We start from the raw sequence: 20,814 nt of genomic DNA, 5'->3' as shown, positions 1-20,814 counted from the left end.
CGACTGCCCAGATCATGGCGGAGATTTGGAGTGAGATTATTCATACCCTCAGAGGCCAGTGGGACCAGATTCAGGGAGACTCCCAGGCTGGTCAGGAGAAGCGGAGACGCTTCCTCCAGGCTTGGGACACACAGAGCCTCTTCTTCGAGCAGACCATGCAGGGCCTTCAGTGGCACTACTCACCACCCCGATGGCTGTTCCTTCACACTCAGCATATCCCTCCGTAAGAGTATGATTTATTATGCTACCTTTTAGGGCTGCGTCCGGTTTGTGAACGCAGCCCGTCAGCTATAAGCTGACCTCTTGTATTTTGTTCTCGAAGTAATATAATTAGCACTGTTTTTTCGGCAAAAGTGTTTTGTCTTTTGTTCGATATTTCTCTCTAAAAATGGAGGCTCTCTTTGTCTCTTGTATGACACCACCTTTACTTACTTTTGCCAAAACACCACCTTTACTTACTTTTGCCAAAATAGGCAAGTCCCCACTTTTATTTAATGGTCCATCCACCACACCCACACCTCTTTTCTCACCTCTCTATCACTCATCTACTCTCTACCATATTCCTTCACCTTTTCCAATTTATACCCTTTTACAAGTTATAGGAAATATTTATCGAGCTACTTTACACTTAGACTTACAATGACCCTCCAAAAGGCAAGGCCTTCGTGGGATCTCCACCTTGTGGAAGTCGAAAAATGGCTTTATAACAATGGAAGAGTCCATTCAAATGTTCTGTGAACACTAGTTCAGACAGGTAGGCAATCCTACGGCTTGTGTACAGCTGACGTACGACGTAAGATTGAGGCGATGCTCAGGTACTTTGGGCCACTTTCATAGAATTCAAATCGTGTAGATTAAGTACCATGTCTGAGCTTTGGGAAAAAGAAGTACAATCCATCTTCTCTTACAACTTGAATGATGGGCTGGCAAACCTGCCAGAGAGCACGCAACAGGTTCAAGGTCATGCCACTCCTATACCTGCAGATTGTGTAAAGTAAATCCCTCTTGCAAGGGGTGCCAATGTTTCTTAACGCAATGTTGACCACCCGTCCGTCCATTTACCAGCTAATACACATATGACGAGGTTTGGAAAGATAGCCTCACCAATTATCTGCAAAAGAGGCTGATGACATCACCATGGAGTGGTTATAAAAGATGATTAAAAAGCCGACTCATAGACAGCTTGAAAAAGGAGCTGAAAGAATGATAGGCTGGCCATATGTCACATGATAATGCTCTCATGTTTGTTGAAATTGAAGTACATCAAAGGTAAGAAGTCAGATTGGTGTGCATAAAGAACCAATACACAGAATTCGGAAAACCGCCCAGTCAATTACATCTTGTATTCATGGCAGTTCTTTTGGTGGCCAAAAAGAATTTTGGTGCCAGAAAATAATCCGGACGTCAAAAATCCAGATCTTTTTCAAGACACCTTCACCTTATCCCGAAGAGGAGTAAGATTTCTCTCACAACCTCTTAAAAAAAGTAAAACATTGACCTACTCCCTGTACACCAAAAAGAATGATTTTGAGAAATAATAAATGACTTCTAGGATACACTTGCATGTATATTATTCCTACTCTGCTAAAGGAGGTGTCGGTGGTGATGGAGGAGGTGATGGAGGATCCTGAGATGATGGTGGAGGTTGTGTTGGTGCTGATGACGAACTGAAATCTATATTAGGATACACGCCAGGTGGTCTCTCCAACGGTTCAATTGCCAACAATTGAGCAGAGTTTCCTATTGCATCTGCCCAACCATAATGTGGCTCTGCCCTGTGAGTAGACAAGAATAAACAGATGTGAGTTTTAAATATACAAAACGTGAGTTGAATATACAAGCTAAAACCCTGTTAAAAAGAAAAAGAAGTGTAGCTGTTTTACTCATAGTAAGTGCCTTCTTCAACCACAGCATCCCAAGTCTCACCACTCGTGCTCTTTCCGTACTTGTGTACCTTTCTGTTTGAATAACGAATTATCAGGCCAAAATCAACTTCCACACAGGTTACTGCTACTGTCTTATCATATCCAATTGTGAAAACCTCAATTTTAACTTTTAGAGGTAATATTACAGAATAAAAGTAAGACAGATTATTACTGTATTTTAGAGGTCACATTATTGAATTACAGTATGAAAGTAAGACAGATCTACCCATTTCCAAAATGTTCTTCGCCCCATGTTCTTGACCATCCTGTAAGAATTCTGATAATCAGCTTTGGACTCGCAAGACTTACTTTCTTCACAATAAAAAGACTGAAAAAAAATAAGCATTTGAGGCAGTAGATACTGTTCAACAAGCTAAAACTCATAAAACTCACTGTGATTGGATCAAGATTTCACAAATAGCTGTAGGCTTATGGAAGCTTCAAGCAACATAGTCCAATGTACTTACGTTCACCTTTCGATGAAGAATGCCATGTTTCCCCTTGTCTTGTACCCATTCCTTCAAAGAATCTATCCTCCCATTTGTCTCCCCATTTTGATCCCATGTCAGTCTCTGCCCATTTATCTGTCCTGAGGAGTTTAAAGCAACAACTTTAACCTATGCAGGTGCTATTGAATACACAGACCAGATAACAACAAAACAAACTTCTCTTAAAGATGAATATCAATGCTTACGGCCCAGCGTAACACTCAGAGGAGACAATCTTTAAAAAATTACCATTTCAAAACAGCTCCTCGACCATCATACTGCTCACCCCACTTTTCCCACCAAGACTGTTCGTTCAGCCTGCCATACTTATGGGCAGCTTTCTCAGTCCATCCTTTTGCATTGTATTTCTCCCACCTTCAAGACATTATGTCTTAAAATATTCAAAGTGAACATCTGGCTCTCTTAATAACTCTCTGATTCACAAACCATTCTAAAGAACCGCATCAGCACAATATTGCCTGCTATTGAAAACGATTTCTTACCATTTTTCATACCAACCAGCATTGCCATTCCCTGATTTTGCTTGCTTCTGGGCGCTCTTTTCAATCCTTGCCAAGTTACTGCAGCAAACGCAGCACTTACTAGGATCAGTTGCAGTGCTGGCCAACTTAAATTCGATTGAACTGATGTGCCTTAGCTAGTCATAGAACTAACATGATTCCCTCAAAAGAGTCTGAAAATCTTCCATTAAGAATATCTGCAGATTCCCAAATGCAATTATTTTCTTCGATAACAAAGTCGGTGATTCACCTAGCCAAGAAGCTTCCTTTTTTTTAATCTATCTACCTCTAATAGCTTTGAGTGCAAATTCTTCTAACTATCTGCAAGGAAGGGTGTTGCACTACATTGTGTATCACATTGTGAGAATGGTGGAGGTGCTAGAGTATGTGCCTGTGGTATACATAGGCGAAAATGGGAACCTTGAAAGTTGCATGAACAATCTCCAAGAGCCTCGAACCAAAAAATTTGCACCAACCCTTAAAATGTGGCATAGGTAAGGATGGACCAAGAACAACACCCTCCCAAAGTGGGAGTGGATAGCTTGACTTGATCCATACTTACTAGAGCACCAAGATGCCTATTATGTGAGCACTATAAGATATAAGAGCAGTAAATTACAATGAGAATGACAATCTCCAGATGATATACGGGATATACGGGACCAGTGAACAATAGGGTTGAGCAACAAGAACCAACAAACTCATAGAGGCACAAGATTGAAACAAACTATGACGGGACCGGTGTACAAGAGAGCTGAGCAACAGGAACCGACAAACTCGTAGAGGCACGAAGTCGCAACTAGAAACAAGATTGAAACAAACTATAATCCCCTTGGATCGTCCCTCTACTATGACATCAAAGGGTTTTTTTTTTTCGAGTGCCTAGTCTCGCATCACCACATACACTTATCCAATATGTCTAGCCCAGGAGAGACAGACACCAAAATGTGAACCTGCAATATCATATGTGTACCATGCAAACACTCATCAGCTCCTTTTTCCAAAACAACGGGAGGGTTATGAGATGGTGATAGCACATGACAAGACCACCAGTCACAAAGCACGTTCCTACGACCAGCAGCCTAGTACATGCACACGTACCACCTCAACTACATGTATGTGGCCATAATCTCTCCATTTCTCATTCCAGGAAGTTGGGAAGTTGGCAGCAATTGGATGTCCATGATCCTGTCATACCCAAGGGATTACTATGACCAATAGGACCACCACTCATAGTAAACGGATGTCCATCAAGGCTTCTAGGAGTGCAGGCTAAGAAGAACAGATCATAAACATGCTCGCGAGACAAAACGTCACATTGGCCGTGCCAAGTCTTGCAGCTTTCCGTTCTACGATCCTTGGCATACATAGAGACACACCGAAAATCAGATCTTTTGAATACATCCCTCTCCATTATATTAGCTGGTTCAGTTATATTGTAACATCTCCATCTTTTGGCTTCATTGTCTGTCACAGCCTTTTGTTCTTTAGGGAGTAAAACAAGTATCTAGGCTCTCCCTTATTCAACGCATGTTATTGTAGTTTTTTTTTCCTTCTCTCCCATGTTGCTAGCCGTTGTAGTCTTCAATGCTCATTCTGATGCTCACACTTGGTTGCGTGCATTTCCATGGCCCAGTCTAGGGTTTATGTTGTGAGATGTGGGGGCATAGCCCAGTCGCTTCTCCCACGGTCATCTACAGTCGAGTAAGTATATTCGTCGCTCATGTGCTGTTTGATAAGGGAACATAGAGCAACTTGCTGCTCCAACACCAGCCATAACACAGTTTGTTGTTGTTTGTCACCTACTTCAATGTCAGCAACTTGTTGCCCACCCTAGTCCAACATCCATTTGCTAATTTTGCCACCTCACCTCACTTGCTATTGTCTACTGCTAGGATTGAGTTCATCTACAGGTCTTTCTGGCTCCAACAACAGCTTAAATCGTTTAACAGGATAACAGCTTCAGCATCGTGCTCTTTGAGTTGCCCAAACTAGTTGCATATTTTGTTACTGAAAGGGATTAAAAAATCAGGGAGCTGAAGACTCTCATTTACAAGTGCTCTAGCTCAAATTCATTGATAAGGCACAATGAAGTAGTGTTTCTTGTTGAACACAAGTAGATCGTCTTCAAAGGTGAAATATGAAGCCAAAGAGTAAGCTCCAATGGCTCACAGGGAGAATGGAAGAGGTGGAAGAAAAGCCCAGCAAGGATAGTAGCCCAAAGTTAATCTTAGAAGCCATAAGGGACCAATGGAGGACCTTGCAGCCTCCAAATATGAAGCACAAATTGTACTGCAGAAGAAGTTGATGTCGGTCTGAAGAAGGAGACTAAAATACAAGTGGAACAAAGGTCGAGGAAAGGTTTCATCATACACTTATATCGAAGATGAAGACCAAGCATCACATGGACAGATACTAGAGAGGCACTCATCACTTATTTATATAAAGAGTATGAGGACGTGGATGCTGATGGAGAAAGCTCAAGGCTTCACAAAGAGAAGATTCCATTCGGGATAGACCAGTGTCCTACCTCATCGACTAGTGCACGTATCACCTCAGCTATCATTAATGTGGCCAAGATCTCCATCCTTGCAAATCGTTTGCCTGAAGAATCTGCATTGATGGGATCTGGAAAGCTAGTGGTAGTCAAATTCCCATGAGCTCGCTCTAGACAAAAGGTCACAAGCTGACAATAGCAGATCACGGGCATGCTTCATAGACCCAAAGAGGCAAATATATACCTAGATGAATCCAGGAACATTCCCAAACTCATCCTCTAAAAACACAACATAGTGTAGTTTCAATCTCACGAAGGGCACTCATAAGATTGAAAACCATAAACTCCATCACGCATAGCAGGGACTAGCTACCATGACAAAACCTCCCCCACTCAGTCAAACTATTGTATATTCTCTGATCCTCAACATGCATAGCAAGCTGCATCAAGAGGCGAATTGGCTACATAAATCTATCTCCACTGCATCAACTTTGATGGAAAGCCCCGACCTACATGAGACACATTGCACCACACAACAATAGAGTGCTCCTTTGCACTCTGTGGCATTTTCTATAGTGAATGGGAGAAATAAGGGTAATTGCTCCACTTGTGAGACCCCAAGACTAAGGGGCATGACAAGAAATCTGGGACTGAGAAGGATGCCATGTGTGCAGTAGAGACTGCCACATAGGAAGATCTGCAAGGTTATGGGCTGCCACATGGGAAGAAAATGAAGGCAGCACCAAAGGGCTGCATGTGGCAGCAGAACCATCATGGATTTGGCTGCTACGTGGGAAGCATACACGGCCCAGCCAAAAGGGCTGGGTTTCCCAGATTTGGTAAAGGAATGGAAGAGTGAATGGGATTCTTATAAGCCCATGGAGGGAAGATTGACCAAGGGCTGCAGGTTACCCAGGGGTCAGGGAGTAGAAGGGCAGGCCTCGCCAGCCAGCATTTTGGGTCAGCAAGACTCCTGGTAAGCTCAGCCTTGGCCACCTAGCTCGGCTCTTTAAGTATGAGTCAGCCTGTCTACAGAGGCGAAACAAGACTTCCCCTCCACCTCTGCATAAAGGGTTCATGGGACCTTCATTCTCCATACACTACATGCCACAGACACCCAAAGGACACACGGCTAGAAGGAGAGAGAGATGACAGTTGTTGGAGCAGATAGGCGAAATTTTGGCTGTGGCACAGCAGTGAGCACCCTTTTGTCTGTAGTACTTTGGCTGTCCACATGAAAGATTTGACAGACTTTTTGTAAGGAATCAATTTGTTGCCTATGTCGTTGAGTATTTCTGTGGACTTGTATGTGTCTTAATATCACTCATGCACACGCATCTTTTTGAAAAAACAGGTGTTGGGTGTGCTGCAAGGTTTTGGCACAATTATTCTGACAAGCTGTTAGGCTCTCCATTTGGTATTTAAAGCATTGCACTGTACTTTTCTGTCGAAGACGTTGATAAACCTCTCTCTCTCTCTCTCTCTCTCTCTCTCTCTCTCTCTCTCATCATCTTTCTTAAAACTAGGTAGGTGTCCAAATTAAATAAATCTCCATAGCCAGATTTTGAACTGACCTCCATTCATCTTGGCGTAAGATCTCTTGCCATGTCTCCCACCAAGAGTCACCTTGAGCATTCTTTCCAGACTTTTCAGCACCTTTCACACAAAACAACGAGAAAGTCAAATGATTAATTAGGCAAGAAAGAATAAGATAGTGAACCTCGAAAATGTGCTCTTGTCAAAAGACTCAAAATCCAAGAACGAATAACAGTATATATATTCAATTGCATCATTGAAATTTAATAAATTTGTGAATGGCTTATAAAAGGAATAGATTTAATTTCTCATTGAAAGACTATGGACACAATCTAGAGTTGGGTGTGCCTAAACACATAGTCCTTATAGCGAGGAGGAATTTGATGTTGTTATATGAAGGGACATCTAGGTGAAGAGAAATGGCTCATGAGTCAATTGACAATGCTCTAATGCCATTAGATGGCAAAGAACGGCCCCTACATTTTTCCTTTAAAATGCATAGTGGAAAAAAGGTGAAGGAAAAATCATTAATTTACAAACAATTATAACTAGATTCATTGGCATTCCCAAGGCTCCTAGTCATAAACAAATAGGTATTTACAGGAAGACAAAGTTGGAATTTGATCATCGCATTTCATTGGATAATTGACATGGTCATTGTTGGAGAGCAAGACTCCTTTGCTATGATGAAAACTTGTGAGAGTTGAGAGTTTAATAGGACAAAATCATAGAGCATGAAAACATGGAAACTCTTATTTGAGACTCTCTCTTATTTTTTGTGTCTTCTAACAAATCTTCATTGTTTTGCTGATAGATTTCATCTCATATCAGAAGCTTATGTTCCTTCTGCTTATGCTTACCAGTAGATATTGCACAATCGTTGTCCCTCCTCTTGGAACTTAGCTATAGTTTCTAAGAGATATACCAGGAGGGAAAATATAAGGTGGAAAGAGGAAGATGTAGGAGAAAAAAGGTCAAGGAAGAAGCTTTTGTTACACAGAGGAACGCTCTCCTCTTAGGAGTTGCTCCAAGTTGAATCAAGAGTCCCTTCTTTCTCAAGCATTTTGAGCTTCATCATCCAAGGCTTTATGTCAAGCATTTCAAGATTCGCCATCAATGACTTTATGTGCCTTGTCGAATCAAGAGTGCCTCTACTAGTCAACCACTTTGAGGTTCATCAATGACGTTATGCTTCTTATAACAACTTTTACCATTGTCAATTACATTCACTTCTATCGGTAGGGCGAGATGGGTGACGTTTGAGATCCCCAAGATGCAAAAAGTTAGGTTGAGACTTTTGCTCCATCTCAACTAATTAGTGTTCCTTACAGATGACTAAGGAGGGATATAGTACAGAGGCAACAGGATGCAATGCAGAGTCCACATTTGAGAGAGAGAGAGAGAGAGAGAGAGAGAGAGAGAGAGAGAGAGAATATCGTCTTTTCTTTCTCTTTCTTTGTCATCACCTTTGGGACGTTCTACAAAATCTATCCTCTTCTACTAGAAGGTTCTTTCATCTCATCTAGGGAATGGGACTGTTTTACATTCTAGTGTGCAAATAGTTTTGTTATACTTAGATATTGCTCTGATGCCAATAGCTTCTTGAGATGAAATAGTTTTACAATGCAAAATATAGCATGGTTATAACTCTACAGTCATCAATAATATCAGAGGGAGTAATCTCATTTGTTCCCTCCATTTCTATTTCTCTTGTCTAGTATCTAGCTGGTATCCTAGAACGTATCCTAGAACTTTTGGAGTTTGAATCACATCACATAAGATGCATCTAAGCATAAACCTTTTAAGGAATACTAGTATACCCAGTTTGTTTTATAGTAGCATATGCAAATTTGCACACAAAGAACTAGCATGGAAGAGACAATAATTTGTACCATGGTGGGCAAATGGGTTTGGTATAGTCCTTTCTTTCTCTTTCTTTATCACTACGTTGGGACATTCGAGACCACCCATCCTCTTTGATCAAGAAAGCTGTGTGTCGTTACTAGTTGTTTAAGATCAGATTATAATGCTTAAGTTTGCTTCTTCAAGATGTCAATCTCATCATCATACTTCGCCCTCCTTTCCATGTTGACACCCTTTATCCTCTATGTTCAATTCTTTTACTGGCAGGAGGGATGGACAAGCCAAGAGTCAAGGCTGATATGGTCCCTCAAATAAGTCCCACAAGTAGAAGCTCCAACTTAGAGATTCCTCTCATCTCATGTAGAGGAAGAATATTTTTTTGGTGCCCTGTTAATATTTAAATATTGCTCCTATGCCAATAGACACATTCTTCTCCATTTTAGCTTCTCCACTTTACAATGTAAAATATAATATGGTTACAAGTTATCCTAACCTCACCTAGGTTCGCAGAGGGTGTAGCCTCATTTTTCCCCTTCTTCCACCTGTATTTTTCATGTCTATAATATTTTCAATGTGAATCACATCACTCAAGGAATACTACTCTCCCTAAATTGTTTCACGTAGCATGTGCAATTGTGCAAGCAAAAGAGACGATACTACCAACACACGTTGTACCATGGTGGGAAATCAAAGTCTTTTAACATTACAAAAATAGCATTGGAATAGAGAGAGAGAAATTCCAGTCTAAGACTGCAAAGAGGTCCAAAAAACATATATTTCTCTCCTTGTTTGTAACAGGCATGAAGCTTACATGACTATCTCACTAACTGAGCCCCCATACTAAATACTGGGTGCAGAAAGCATGAAAAGCCAATTGACAAGAGAGGGAGAGGAACTGTTGGCATACATAAAACTCAACATGCCGCGCACAACTGCAATACATCGGAATACTGAGAGCACGCTAACTACGATCTTTATTAGGTTGGCCTTGGCAATAAGCAATGAGCACTGAAGGCTTTCAGATTCCTCAATGAAGGGCCTGAATACAACATATGAATCTCCAATGGAGGTGTTGGATCTGCTGAAGGGAGGCTACGACTGGCTGGGCGGCCAAGGAACTATCCTAGTTTGGACTTTATTTATGGGAAATGGCATATGGTTGATAGGATGGGAGCTGTTTTTTCACAATCTTTTGAGCGTCATGACATTTGGTGCGAGTTCCCACTTGAGGGATAAGTGATACGTTTTGCTATATAGTTTTTGTGTGTGTTTTTTTTGTGTTGTGTGGAATGGTGGATGTGATGTGGGGTGATGTTGTGAGGACTAGAGTTTAATAGTGTCGACATACATGTTATAATAAGAGGTGGTCCCCATGGACAAAAAAGTTGAAGCCTTCCTTTGGCAATCCTTCAAAGAAATAATGTCTTGTTGAAGCTATCTACTCTCCCCATTGAAATGGAAATATTACCTCTAGTACATTATGCACATGTAGTGAGGATCCCCCCCAATTTCTAGCTTTGGAGAATCACTAGGGGTTTGCAATGGGGACTTTAGCATGAAAGGGAAAACTAATTGTAGCAGAAATCTGGTCCATGGGGATCTGTGCTAAGGTATTTCTAGGAAGGATAATACGATTAAGAGGCCCTTGGAAGGCAGTAGTGAGCCATTTTTACTTTTATGGAAAGGTCAACTTTGGGCCTTTTGCATAAGTCAAGAGTTGGAACTGAATAAGGGATTAGCCCTTTTATAGGCAGGGCCTGCTCCAGATCTGGCCAACCAGCTGGAACATGGCCAACTCCACCAGACTCATAGCCCTCTTCTTGGGGCCTGACCCCACCTGTAACAGACCGGACCAAGTCTGTGAGTTGCCTGACCTGATCTAGGCCTATATAAACCCCGTCGTGCCCCTAGGAGGTGCTGTGGGTCTCATGTGACTCACTGCACTACCTTGGTATTATCTCTCTGTACTTGTATGGAGGTTGCTGGGTCTGATGTTGTTGAGATGGAAGCTTGTAGGCTGCGATCTTGCAGGGGAAAAAAAGGGAAAGAAGGGGGGGGCGGGGGGGGGGATTACCCAGGACTTGAGGAGAGACAGGATCAATGCTCAAAGACTCCCAATTCCGTTCTTTGAGTGTACGATCCTGGTCTTTGTTCGCTTCTCTTTCTGCAAGGTCACATTCTTCTCTTGCCTCCCCATCCTGGCTCTCTTTTTGTGACACAGGCTTCTTGGAGGTGTAACGCTCTTGCAATAAGAGCTTCTAAATACTTAATCTACATCTAAATCAAAGTCTATTGGGTCTATATCTGCATCATTGCTTGCATCATGGCTAGCAGAGCAGTTGGGGCAAGGGGCGCTTCACGAGTGTATCCTCGTGGAGGTGTGGACAACACCTCCTGGTCGCTTTCTAGCATATGCATCCTCATGGTGACCCTGCTGGAGCGGGTTGCTCAAATAGAAATGCCAATCACAAGATGTGCACAATTGAAATGCAGCAACTTTAACTACAAAACACAATGAATCCACTACATAGCTAGTTTGAGAGGAGGTGAGAAGGTGTGAGGGAGAAGCAACCCTTAGACCTCTCAGAAGGATCAAGATCAAGTCTCCCGTGTGGCATTAACACGGTGTGTTCAATTAGAGTGCATTAGCACACAGGCTATCCTAGCGCATGAGGTGGTGAGTATAGAAAAGCCACCTACTGACATCATGCCATGTGGCAACCATCTAGTCAATGCCAGTTTAGTTAGTTTGGCCAATGTTCCAGCCCGTAACCAAGACATATGTGCATATTGAATGCACGTTTGTGCCTCGGGGTGTTTGTTCGCTTCTCATAGTTGTTTTGTATGTTAGAAGGGAGATATACCTTTGTGACATCTTGAATGTTGAGCACAAATTGGGCTATGAAAGAGGTCTCTCTCTGGAAAACAACAGGAAAGGCAGCTTGATAAGATTGGTCTGTAAATAGTAGGCAGCTAAGGAGTGGGCCTGCTTAATAGAACAAGACAGTAGGTTCCTGCTTCTAAATGCTTTCACCCGTCTGCGCAGCATAGAAATGTCTCAATGATATGGATGCACTTGGGCCTTAGTGCAGTCAAAGCCTTAATTGTTCAGCACCAAAGGATAAGAAGAAGCATCTTAAGGAGGGGGTTAAAAATTTAAAAAAACATTATTTTTCTTACACACTGTCACTCATGCAACATTGATTAAGCATTCCATTTGTCCTCTGCATCTTTCGAGCACGCACACAGGTATTTAGACAAGGAGGTCTTACCTAGTTCTTTGTAACCTGTCCAATCACTCTTCTCCCACCACTGCCAATAAAAACGGTTACCAATTGCATCGTTTTAACTCTCAAAATGAAAATCATTTTACACCAGCAAATAAGATTTATCCGAGAGGGTCTTTAACATACTGCTTCTTTCCATTCAGAGGAGCCATCGGCACTACGCCCACCCATAACTGTCCAGCGACACCGGTAACCATTCTCTCCTAAGTCCTCTCCACTTTCCCGATACCAGTTACTGCCATCTTCGTTGACACCAGCTTCATTGATTTTCTCATTCTTTATGATAATGCCCCATTCCTTCTCGCTTGCAATTCCTGTATCTGTTTTGTTATAAAAACCTGATTTCACGTTCTTTCAACGGGAAAAATGTCGAAAATAAAGCGTTTTTAAGGAAAAATCCACAATTCTTAATTTTCTTATGCAGTTACCGATCATATGGGAAGATTACACAAAAAGAGATTCAATATGGAAAATATAGCGTCACATCGTAAATTTACCCCTTTTTGGCGGAGTGTCTCGAAATTGTGGAACACAATTTCTGAGAGTGCGACGGGGCTGCGAATCCTCCAGTTCCGAGATCCTCCGAGGCCTGAAAATCGATTGCAGACACAATTTAATTTCGTACGCGATATTTCGGCATAATTTTGAGATAGCAATCTCGCAAATTTACGATGAGGACAACGGCATCTTGAAAGCCGTTTGCTAAAGCAAAACAGGTGCGCAATGCAAGAAGGAAAACACTAAGCTGAGCAGCCATAATTATCTAGCTCTTTTGAGAATACACTCGAGTACCTTGCTGACGTAAATGGCTGCGATTGGATGGCAGTGACTCTAAACGATTGCTTTGTCTTACTTGACCCACCCGGGGGTGGCACTGCAACAAAATCATCTATCCTTGTTCCGGAGCCCGGAGCTGTAAGCTCTCCGAGTGTACACCTAATCTTTCTGTCTGCAACTAAATGAAGTTTTCGGGCTTCTTTAATTTCTGAACTATGCTGTAAACGTCGCAAAAAATATGCGTGGTTTTGGATAGTCTTAGCAAGAGAACAATAACGTTTGGAAGATCCATTCACAGGAAAAAAATTCCTCTGGGTAGAAGGTAGAGCCTTGAAGTTTAGATTTTCATTCATGGTGTTAATCATTCAAAAACAAGCAGCCTGCATCCAGATTGCGAGTGAAGGTGTAATTCGATGCAGTCAGTCAGCGAAATTGCGACCTACTGAGTTTGCTAAAAGAAGCCCAAAAGGGCGAATGATTCCATTGATAGATGGGGAGGGGGGAGTGAAAATATGTGGGTGGGAGCTGGAGAAACTGGAGAAACTGAATGTGGGTGGAGATGCAAAAGTGGGATAGTGTGATGTGGGTGGAGATGCAAAGGTGGGAGAGGTTGAATTGGGTGATGTGGGTGGAGATGCAAAGGTGGGAGAGGTTGAATTGGGTGATGTGGGTGGAGTTGCAAAGCTGGGAGAGGGGTGAGGGCGTAAGCTACAAGCAGTAAGGTGTGGGATTGAGCTTGCAAAATGTGGGATTAAGCTTGCAAGAAAGGAAGAGGGAGGAGAGTGGGCTTGAGCTACAAGCTGTAAGTTAAGGGATTGAGCTTGCAAAATGTGGGATTGAGCTTGCAAAACAGGAAGAGGGAGGAGAGTGAAGAGAGGCATATATAGAAAGAAGGAAGAGGCAAAGCAGAGGCAACGGTTAACGAACTGGGTTGATGAGATTGAAGAAGGGGAAGCACCGCCCAAAAAGAGAGGAAGCAGAGGAAGCAATTGGGCAAAAAGACCCAAGTGGCAAAACAGGAAAATTGTTGGTCCTACAGAGCTTGACTGAAGGCTCTGTATCAGTGAATGTGATGGGGTTTTTAGGGGCCCCTGCCGAGACAGGGCGCACACACACACACACACACTCACACTCTCTCTCTCACTCACAGACACACATACATATACACTCTCTGATGCCTTGTTGCTGTCCAGGAGTGGATAATGCTGCTCTGGACTTGTCGTGTCTTCCTGCTTTGGTTTCTGTCGTTTCTGCTGCAGCCTAATTCCACATTACCCAAATCCCACGTACAGACGTCAAAGTGTGACTCTTGTGACCAGTTCTAATTGTTGCTGCTGTGGCAATCTGGGTCTCGGGAGTTGTGTGTATGTGTGTGTGTGTGTGTGTGTGTGTGTGTGTGTGTGAGAGAGAGAACGAATGCATCCACTCCATGGAAATTTCTCGTTATACCACCAAAACTATGAGAGGATGGATGGATATAGAGAGTGAGAGAGAGAGAGAAGAGAGGGCGGGGGGAGGGGGGAGTTTTTTTTTTCTTGTTTTGCAAACTGAGAGAGAGAGAGAGAGAGAGAGAGAGAGAGAGACCTAGGTAGACATTTGTCAGCTTCATAATAGATTGTTTTGGGCATATATGTGTCTTTAACATGTGCTTGTTTCAGCAATCTCGTCACAAAGTAAAGCAATCAAAACGAGTAGACTACCTTTCACAATTTATGCAAACATGCACTTTGTAGCTAATATGTGCATGGACATTCTTACAATGATGGTGTTCGAACCCTGGTTTTAAAAGTTAAAAAGAACAAGAAAAGTTATAGTTGAACTCCTAGCAATGAATTACATTGTAGAGTAATTTGTATGCAATAAACATAAATATTTACTTCCACTCTTACATGGAAATAAGGGGATGTAGACACTTGACTCATGACAAATGTTATAGCCCCTTAGCATTGTGCCCAAGGAGCACCACAAAAAACATGTGGTAATACAATGATGGGGGATCAAAAGAAGGGCTCTTGAAAACACAAGGAAATATACATACCTAAGGGATATTTTCTATCACACATTCAAAAAGTTTACAGTTTTAAAGCATAGAAGGACGCTAGGAAAGTTGCATGTTATGAAAAGTGTGTGTCGAAGATGTAACAATAAACCCACGTAGGGTTCTCATTCTTTTTACGATGCATGGTTGTTTACTTGGAAGTGCTCATGTTTGGGGGCTCCCCTAGATCCTTGCTAGCTTCCCACCAGTCGATTATTTTTATTATCATTCCTTGCTAAGGTTTTGTTGCCTCGGGTTGTCAAAGAGCCTCTTGCCTTTGCATGTCTTTCAATTGTCTTTGAGGGTTCTAATCAATGTTTCCTAACTTCCAATGGATGTGCATCCTTTCCCTAGCTAGGCTATTTGTTCCATGAAGTAGTAGACCAATTGATATCACTCATTAAAAATGTTCACTTCTAGAGATCCCCCCACCCCACTTGTGGAGACATCAATATTCCTAGCTCAACATTGAGCCATCTAACTCTTCATGCAACATTAAGACCTTTATCTAACTCTTCATGTGACACAAAGACCTATGGCGATAACATAAAGGAAATTTGACAGCTCAATCCAACCTCTTCTCAAGCTTCTTCCTTTCTTTGGATGTATCTCTATCTAGATTCTCTATCTAGATGTTAAGGCATATCTACTCAAGCACCTCCCATCCAAGGGTTTTGGCTAGACGGTTCTTTCTGGAGCATGGGTATGAATATTTATCACCCACTTCGTTTCTACCATATGATCGATTCAAGGAAATACTTAGATTATTTGTGATCAATACTATCAGTCAAATGACCCTAGACACTCCACCAATTGCAATTCATGCTCCATACCCTTGACTTCAACATTATTTCCCCCTTGCATTAGAAACTCCTTGACTTTCGTACTAACTTGTAATGGACCTGCATCCTTTCCCTAAACAGGTTGGTTGACATGTAGTACTAGTGTAGTGCATCACTAGCCCTGAAGACATGGCTAGGAAAAGGGCGTTTTTGTGGGAAATTTTAAATCCCCATGTTAAATATCATAATGCTTGGTGAATTTTTTTATTTATGTCAATTTCAAACCTCAAACGCTTCATAGTGTCTTTTTCTCAACAAAACCATTAACTTCAAGGGCTCATTGGTTTTGAGGATAAAATGGTAAAAAAAGGTGCACCTTGGCATTAAATTTCCCATTTCCCACAAAACTACGCAATGTCATAAGGCCTCAAAGAAATTTTAATTCTAGAGATCCCAACCCCTCCCCGTCCCCCCCCCCCTCTCTCTCTCTCTTTGTGTGTGTGTGTGTGTGTGTGTATTCTGACCACCAAAAAAAAAAGTGTGTGTGTGTGCCCCTCATGTCCTCCCTCCCACCTCTCTTTCCTACTTTGCCCTACTACCACTCTTGGTTGGGTCGACCTCCATGGCCAAGGAAAGAGGTTAGTTCTTGTTTGGAAGACTAAATGAAGCCCTTGAAAAAGACTTGGAAAAAATATGGATGCACACTCTTATGCAATGGATGGTCAAATGCTATAGTAGATAGAAGGGAGAACCCACAAAGTGACAACGTTGGAGAATGAGAGAAGTGAGAGAGCGACAACGAAAAGTGATGGACGGCTGAATTCAGCTGGTGGTGCCAAATAAAAAACTAGGGGCCAAAATTGCCAATCGATAGGGTTGAGATTTCTGACGTGTGCGCAACTATGACATTTGGATAAAGTGGAGCCCTAAGAAACGATACGCGGGCCTACATAGCCACCACAAAATTTGCCACGTCCATGCCTACGTGTCTGCCTTCTTTTGCCGCCACCCGGCTTGTTTGTATTTGTGGCTGGCATTTGCTCGACCGCGTCAGCACAGGATATAGTCAGCGTCACTGCTCTCTTTTCGGGCGCCACGTCACTAGTATCTGACACGTCTGCGTGGCTGCTGCCACGCAGCAGCCAGGCGCAGTTTGGGCCAAGAGAAACACCCTCGCGGATCTCCTCTTTGTATTAAATTGTATTAAATGCTTTCCGGGCCTTTTTTGTCATTGTATTGTCAGCGTGCCTTATCCAGGTTATCCTCTCCCGTTGTGCCCTTGCTTTGCTCACCATTTACGTTCTTCCTATGCATTTTTAGAATCATCAATACAAACAAAAATTGTGTTGTGATAGACTAGAATACTTTTTGGCCTCCCCATAGGAAGGCTAAGTGAAGATGTGTGATAAGAAAGGAAGAATAGCTATTTTTTTAGACATTTCTTCTATTTTAAGGTGATCGGTCCACTTAAGCCCATTGAATTGTTTATAGGGGGCTTTCAATGCATGCATTCTTCTTTGGCCTCTCTCTCTCTCTCTCTCTCTCTCTCTCTCTCTCTCTCTGCAGGCCACATGAATGAAATTCATCTTGTTTTGCTTTCTATCTATAATACTATACACTACTTTTTTAAAAACAGTATCTCTAGTATTTTTTCGTACAAGAAGATGCATTGTGTACTACCCAGATGGTTCATATGTTAATCCTAAGTGCCTGCTGAAGCTATAGACATTCAAAAAAATAATACATGTCCATCATTGTTGACTACCCACTCGCATATCCATGTCAAAAAAGAAGCCTTATCTTCCAACCTCCCATACAACTCCCAAAGATCCAAAAGTTCATCTCATTAACAAATAATACCAAGAAGTCAAGCAACTAAACACCTTGATAAGCCATGTACGAAGTCCTTATTGGTTATGCAATGCCATAGCAAATGCAGTACAGTCTTATTTAAGCATGAGCACCTATCACGTGTAGCAATGGCAATTCTTCCTTTTGCCAAATAGTTCCCAACAAGGAGAAGTCCAACAATGCATCTCCATAGGAATACTTTGTGGTAGATTACATTTCCATATTGAATGCAAGTTTCAATTCCACCATTTTGTTGATCTGTTAATTTGCCACATGCTCCGAGAACCACTAATTAATATGGATACCTTTGCTAACATAATTTGACATAAAGTAACTTTATGAGAGGCATGGGGCTCCTCCTTGCATAATATCGAATCTCCCACTCTACCATGTTGGGGGTCCTAAAATACGTTTGGAAAGGGCTACATTTGGGTTCTTATTTGCTACCACATAGGTTTACAATGCGAGCACATTATTGTTGTGAAGTAAACCACATGATATCTCGATGCCTATGTGGTGGTAATGACATCTTTCTTCTCAAATAGGAGCTTACAACTAGTGGAGTGTTTGGAAAAGATCAAGAGAGGCCACATAAGCCACTTATGAGGATGGCCTACTTTTGAAGATGCCTAGCTCCACAATTCCACTCCCATAACATTATGTAACTTAAAATTTGGTAATTACTTAATCCTTTGGTTGATGATCATCATTATTTCATCTTCCACAAGTTATTCTTTACTTGTTCATTTTATAGATTACACAAGGAAGAAAGTCCATGATAATGTTCTAAGGTTGTAGAGCCCTTCTAAGAGAACCCACATTGGAAAAGGGCAAGACAACAAATAAACAAAGAGGTTAAGAGAGCAGGTGCAATGATGGAAATTTGCATGATACAATGGCATCCACTATCATGAACTTTTTGAACGCTAAGAAACAATTTTGACTACACATGATTTGTGTGGAGAGAAATGCGGTTGGGATGAGAGATGGATTGCATAGTGTTTGGAAAGTGATATGGTCAAGACCTCCTCTTGAAGAAGCTAGAACATCACACTCAGTGTGGACATGGGAGAGTAGTGACAATCTGATGTTCATTTATTTTCATGAGGCTAGTGACTAGTTAGAATTTTGTGATATGATTGCAAGTGTAGAACCTCGACTAGATGATTTCAAGGTTTAATGCTAAGCCTACTATGGGTGAAGTTTGGAGAAGTGGTCTTGATGCATTGGCATTATTTTTTGTGATCTATATCTTTTATAACACCCACATATAAATTGAGAGATGTTGTGATACCATTCACTATGATGGAGAGGTCCTCAATTACCTTGATAAAGGATAGCTTTCACCGATCAGCTACTTAGCAGCTACCTTGATGCAGATAGCTTTGATGATTGGCTACTCATCCGGCTACCTATGCGGATAGCTAATTTCCCCGTGCATGAGAGATTAAGTCTTTTCTTAATATGGGGCATCATTATGTTACAAGCAGCCCGTCCATCAAAATAAGCTCCCTTTAATCTACAATTGTCTATATGACCAAACGTACTATGTGCAAATGTAAATCCATACCTCTCCTCCCTCCTTCCACGCCTTTTCATAGCAATGGATAGAACACTCTTGGTGTTTGAGTTGACCTTTCACAATTGATTGTCGAATGGACCCCAATTCAAGCAATCTTCAACCGCTTCCACTAGCCGTGAGGACAATTACTTTTTCGAAAGACGAGCTGCTCCAGCTCAAAAAATATGTGGAATTTAAGAACGCTACCAGTCTCTTCGCACACGTCCATGGGCCCCACCCCTCCAAATATCAGACTAGGGATTGGATGCTTGTTGCTCTTCATCCAAACCTTGTTCCACACATTTTAGATATTCAAATTGAATGAGGTTTTTTCTAGCTGGCTTTTGAGTCTCCAAAGGCTGCGTGGCTCCACATGCGCATCTACTTACTTTCTAGTTGCAAAATTACTATGACTTATACTTTTGTTCCATAATTCTACAAACTCACACTTTTTGAGTTCGCTTGGGATGGGTGTGATGCTTCATGCCTTCACGCCTCTCTTTCTCCTCCTTCTCGAACCTCTTTGTCCGCTCTTCCCTCTTCCATTGGCCTGCAAACCTTTTAGCACCTTTACTTTGTCAAAGCGACTGTTGTTGAGTTGGCACACCTACGTGTTCACAGCCTCTTGACTAAGGGCATTATGAAGAAGCCAAGAGCTCATTTGCTTCAAGTGTTGGCAATCACCCACGCTCACAATGGTCTCGGAGTTGCTACTAAGCACCTTTTTGTAGCTTAGCTACCTCATTGGTAGCTCTTCTACACACCACTACGGGTGGTTAAGCTTTACTAGCTCCAACTTTTGATTTGGCAATGTATAGATACCCTTCACGTGTTGTGCTTCATGTAGAGAGGCCCTTTACATATAGATGCCCTTCACTTAAAGAGATCTGTGCATATCTTTGCTTATCCTTGAAGCTGAGCTACTTGTTATGGGCCACTGGGATGGCTACAGTTTTTTCGCTCTTTTTCCTCTTTTGCAAGTGCTTGCATTACTCCAACACTCACCATCTTATACCTCCTTTTCACTTTCTCAGATGGCTTTCATACTAAGTTGCTCCTCGTTTTGCTCTTCTATCTTTGCCTCAATGTTTGTAATTTCCTCCCCTTGTGCTTTTACTTGTTGCTTGCCTAACTGGGATCCCTTCTTTTCTCATGGTTCATACTATACTAGGACTATATATGCAGTCGTGCTCTATTCTACTCTCGCTTCCTTTAAGCTTTGGCTACCCTTTCCAAAATTTCTTTCCAATTTATATATATACTTTGCTTTCATGTGTATTCTATCTATATGTACATCTATCCTTTAGCCATGTATTTTCTCAAGGTTATGGACTACCCCTTTGGAAAATTTTTTTCTTTGATTTATTGTAATGGATCTCTTGATTGGGTGTGGACTATACCCCCCATATAAGGTTGTATTGGTAGTTTCCTCTATTATAATTTTTAAAGCTTATATTTAAAGACCTTGTTTTTTAATTAATTTCAAGTGTTCATTGCATTTGCTTTATTGATTAATGCTTCATGCTTAGTTTCTTGATGCTTCTACTATCTTATGTATCCCTTGTTAGAAGCAATTATACCACCCTATTATAAAGCTAAAAATTGTGATATCTACTTTAAAATCTAGTTTGGTGTCTTGGTCTTTGGTATAAGCAATAACAAGCTGGGGTAAATCCATACCTCTCTAC

The 20,814-nt window shown here is 41.7% G+C and overlaps 1 protein-coding gene across 1 annotated transcript; it reads right to left on the bottom strand.

The window, feature by feature from the left end:
• Positions 1-690: 690 nt before the first annotated feature.
• On the bottom strand, positions 691-13,551 carry LOC147895936 (protein EARLY STARVATION 1, chloroplastic-like). Its single transcript, XM_087382458.1, has 11 exons — positions 12,910-13,551; positions 12,615-12,706; positions 12,244-12,437; positions 12,103-12,142; positions 7,006-7,087; positions 2,917-2,994; positions 2,663-2,788; positions 2,393-2,514; positions 2,152-2,191; positions 1,884-1,958; positions 691-1,775 (listed from the first exon to the last, which is right to left on the bottom strand). The coding sequence occupies exons 1-11, from the start codon at positions 13,257-13,259 to the stop codon at positions 1,577-1,579; spliced, it is 1,398 nt and encodes a 465-aa protein (XP_087238584.1). The 5' UTR covers positions 13,260-13,551; the 3' UTR covers positions 691-1,576.
• Between the last annotated feature and the right edge of the window lie 7,263 nt (positions 13,552-20,814).

The sequence above is a fragment of the Dipteris shenzhenensis genome, chromosome 12 (assembly GCF_047967505.1).
Source record: "Dipteris shenzhenensis isolate YYH24624 ecotype China chromosome 12, Dip_SZ_1.0, whole genome shotgun sequence".
NCBI classification, from domain to species: Eukaryota; Viridiplantae; Streptophyta; class Polypodiopsida; order Gleicheniales; family Dipteridaceae; genus Dipteris; species Dipteris shenzhenensis.
This window is presented reverse-complemented; position numbering and strand designations above follow the sequence as displayed.